General features: G+C 40.4%; 1 protein-coding gene across 1 annotated transcript; it reads right to left on the reverse strand.

Annotated features, from left to right (window-relative positions):
• Positions 1-1,535: 1,535 nt before the first annotated feature.
• Positions 1,536-3,327, reverse strand: LOC118157049 (ovalbumin-related protein X-like; the record flags this gene model as incomplete). The annotated part of the gene is made up of 2 exons (XM_035311305.1): positions 1,536-2,409; positions 3,126-3,327. Coding segments are annotated over 2 exons (604 nt in total), but the record flags the coding sequence as incomplete, so codon positions are not given.
• Between the last annotated feature and the right edge of the window lie 55 nt (positions 3,328-3,382).

Genomic DNA, 3,382 nt, shown 5'->3' on the forward strand with positions numbered 1-3,382 from the left:
TGAAAAACAGATGGGTCTGTATCACACATATTCTGATAATATTCAAATAATGTAGCAACAGCTGTTTTTTTCTACAGATCTGCTTTTATCACACCCCACTAATGTGGTGATGGTAATGTGGAAATAACCCATATTAACAGAAGAGTTCCTCTGCTCAAGACTCCAGATAGGGAAATGCTTTGCCTAATAGTTTTCAACCTATTTAATCTTTCTTATGCCTTTCAAGTTATATCATAGAATCATGAAATGGTTTAGGTTGGAAGGGACCTCAAAGATCACTTAATTCCAACCCACCTTCCACTACACCAAGTTACTCAAAGCCCCATCTAACCTGGCCTTGAATCTGGCCATTGTTTTTCAGATGATTTCATCATTTAAAAGGGCAGAACTGCTGGAATAGTTGTTCCTTGAAATATTTTCCAGAGAAATTGTCAGAGCTTCTTTAGTACCTGTTGGAATTGTATAGAAAAATAAACACGAATAAATTAGGATTCCATTGTGCTATTTCTTGTTAATCTGAAATACAGAGAGGAATAAAACTCAGGTTATAAACTCAGGAATAAAACTCATGGAGTTCTACTTGAAGATCAGAACTCCGAAAAAAATCATCATAAATACATAGGAAGCTTCAGATCTATATGCTTTATTCATTCTCAAAATATAATTTTGTAGTAAATCACATTTTACTCACAACTGTTCAAATGTAATGATATTTTCCAGTGTGTCATTCATAAAGTTAATATCATTCACACGACAAACATTCATAGTTCTCTTTTATTATGTTAACAAAAACAAAATCAATTCTATGCATCAAAATCAAAAATATGTGATTAGAATGAAAACATAATATTGAGCCAATAGATCCATATTTGCAGATTTGCAGATGGCAATTTGCACACGGGAAGAAACGACAGAAAATATTAGGATTCTCATATGTTTCTTAGAAGATGGGATCACAGGAACATAGAAGCCTAGCTACGTTCATGTAAGACTTTTGTGCTCCAGTTTTGAACTCCACCCGAGGGCTTTCCAGGGAATAAGTGAAGATTACTAGCTAGGAAAACTCAACAGAGACAGGGATAATTTTGAAACATGTTTTCTTTCACATGACTCCCACAAAGAAATCAGATTCTTTTACAGCATCTGCAGGATTTTACAAAAACATACACAAACAGACAAACCACAATTTTCTCAAATTTGAAGTGTCTTCCAAAGTTTTAAACAAAAATTCAGACAGTTCTTTTGCCTAGTGGTTCTCACTAAATTCTGGATTATTACTTGGATCTCCATGGTTCAGGCTTTGAATCTACAGTCCGTGAAAAGGCATAACTGCACCTACACAAAATTAGATCTAGTTCCCTTCTCTGGAGCAGAAGGCAGACTCTTTATGACATTGGATAAACTCTTCAAGGAATTCAAAATTACATGAGGAACTCATGGTGAGAGGGCAACTCTGGTGACAGTGAACGTGTATAACGTTTCCCAATAGCTAAGTAAATAAACTTAAAATTTACATAGCCACCAGTCAATAACCTGCACACTAGAAACTTTTCCACAAGCATCTCCTCGAGACTGGAGATCTCAAAGCTCACATTTCAGGAGTGGCAACACGGGTTTGTCAGCAGGATCCTGCTGGGGATTGGGATGACCACAGCCAATGGCCTTCTATGTGATAGGTTCCCAGTGACTCGGGGTCATGCCTGCAATTTGTTCCTTAAGTGAAAATCACTTGGCCCTTTCCTGGCTGATGAGTGCTTTCATTCTCACCTTCTCTTTGGTTCAGCCTTTGCTCAGCTCAAGCCATTCTATAACCAGTATGAGAAAAGAAGTAGTAACCATGCTTGGTGCTGTTTCCTCACCTGAAGGTATGTCTTTGCTACAGAAGCTTCCAAAACAGGCTTTCCAGCTGTAGAAAATACTGAAGAGATAAGATTACTCTACAACACTACAGTAAAGGGATTTTCTTTCTGAGGGAAAGGCATGTGTTATTTCCAGCTCTTTATCTTTTTAGGGGGAACAATATCTACCAAAGTAGACAATGCTGTTGGTTGGGTTGTGTTTGATCAAGAAGAGGAATGGGTGGTCAGCCCTAAACTCTTCAAACTCAGAGGAATCCTTGATGTCTCCCATCACCCCTGTTGAGCCTACCACCTCTGTGCCCGCTTCATTGACTTCCATGTATGCCCCATGCACAGCCTGAGACATCTTCAGGTTCTCTGCAGAAGAGATAGCAGACAGATTGGCTGAAGGGCTGAACAGGTCAGTCATTCCCAAGGCCACTAAGACAGATGTGAGGTTATATTTTTCTTCAATCTTCATGCGAGGGAGATACACTTTCACTACCTTCCTTTCCATCACACTGGGACTGGTCCACTGTGTGAGTTTTTCAAAGCTGATTTTGTTCTCAATCTGTAAAGAGAGGTAGCGAATAAAATACCTGGGATGACAATGCCACCATTCGTTTTAATCAAGAGTATCATTCCCACCATTCATTTTAATCAAGAATATCAACACCCTTCTAGTTTATCATTTGCTTATCTAATACTACCTGTGTCACCGCTCCTTTTTCAGTTCCTTACACATCTGACACATTCCCTACTGTACAACTAAATTTGTGTCTGAGGTGGCACAACACAGCAGTCAGCTTGTGAGAAAGTTTGCAAAAAATGCCGTGAAAATTTATGCACAGTTGATAGTACCAAACAAACAAGCACACTTCTAAAGTGTTCTGAGAGCATCTTATTTATAATGTGTGATGAGGATTTTTCAAATAAATCATAAGGGATTCCTGAACCTCATCAGTTCTAATAACATATACTCAACAGTTTATACAGGGGGATGGGTGAAACTGCCTCTCAATGAAAAAAAATCTGCCCATACATACATCACTTTCTGCAAGGCTACAACTGAGCTACACTCTTTTACCTTTGTTTTGTTAGCTATGCTCTTTGTTCTTTCAGACTGAGTGCCAGGCCCTCCTAAGAGGCCAGTTTCTACCTGAGCACCTGCTAGCACCTGGGCAGCTGGTGTGCTTCCCTCATGGTGTAAGGGGACAGCACAAGCTCTGATGGCAGCCAGGTGCCCCTGCACTGATATCTCCTGTGCTTCCCCTGCCAGGGCCATACCTGCTCCAGGCCAGAAACCTCATCAGGCAACAGCACCAACATGCTCAGCTCTCCGCTGGCATACGGAAGCTCCAGGATCTTCATTTTCTCCGCAGCCACCGTGGCCACCTTAAACGTGCTGTTCTGAATCATCATTTGCACAGGCTTGCTGTCTTGCTGCAGAACAGAAGCATGAGATGATGTGAGCAGGGAGCAATTTTCTCTTTAATTGAGTGTATGTGCAAGCCTTCAAAGGAAGCAGGCTCGGTCCTCAGGCC

The sequence above is a fragment of the Oxyura jamaicensis genome (assembly GCF_011077185.1).
Source record: "Oxyura jamaicensis isolate SHBP4307 breed ruddy duck chromosome 2 unlocalized genomic scaffold, BPBGC_Ojam_1.0 oxy2_random_OJ100082, whole genome shotgun sequence".
Lineage (NCBI taxonomy): Eukaryota > Metazoa > Chordata > Aves > Anseriformes > Anatidae > Oxyura > Oxyura jamaicensis.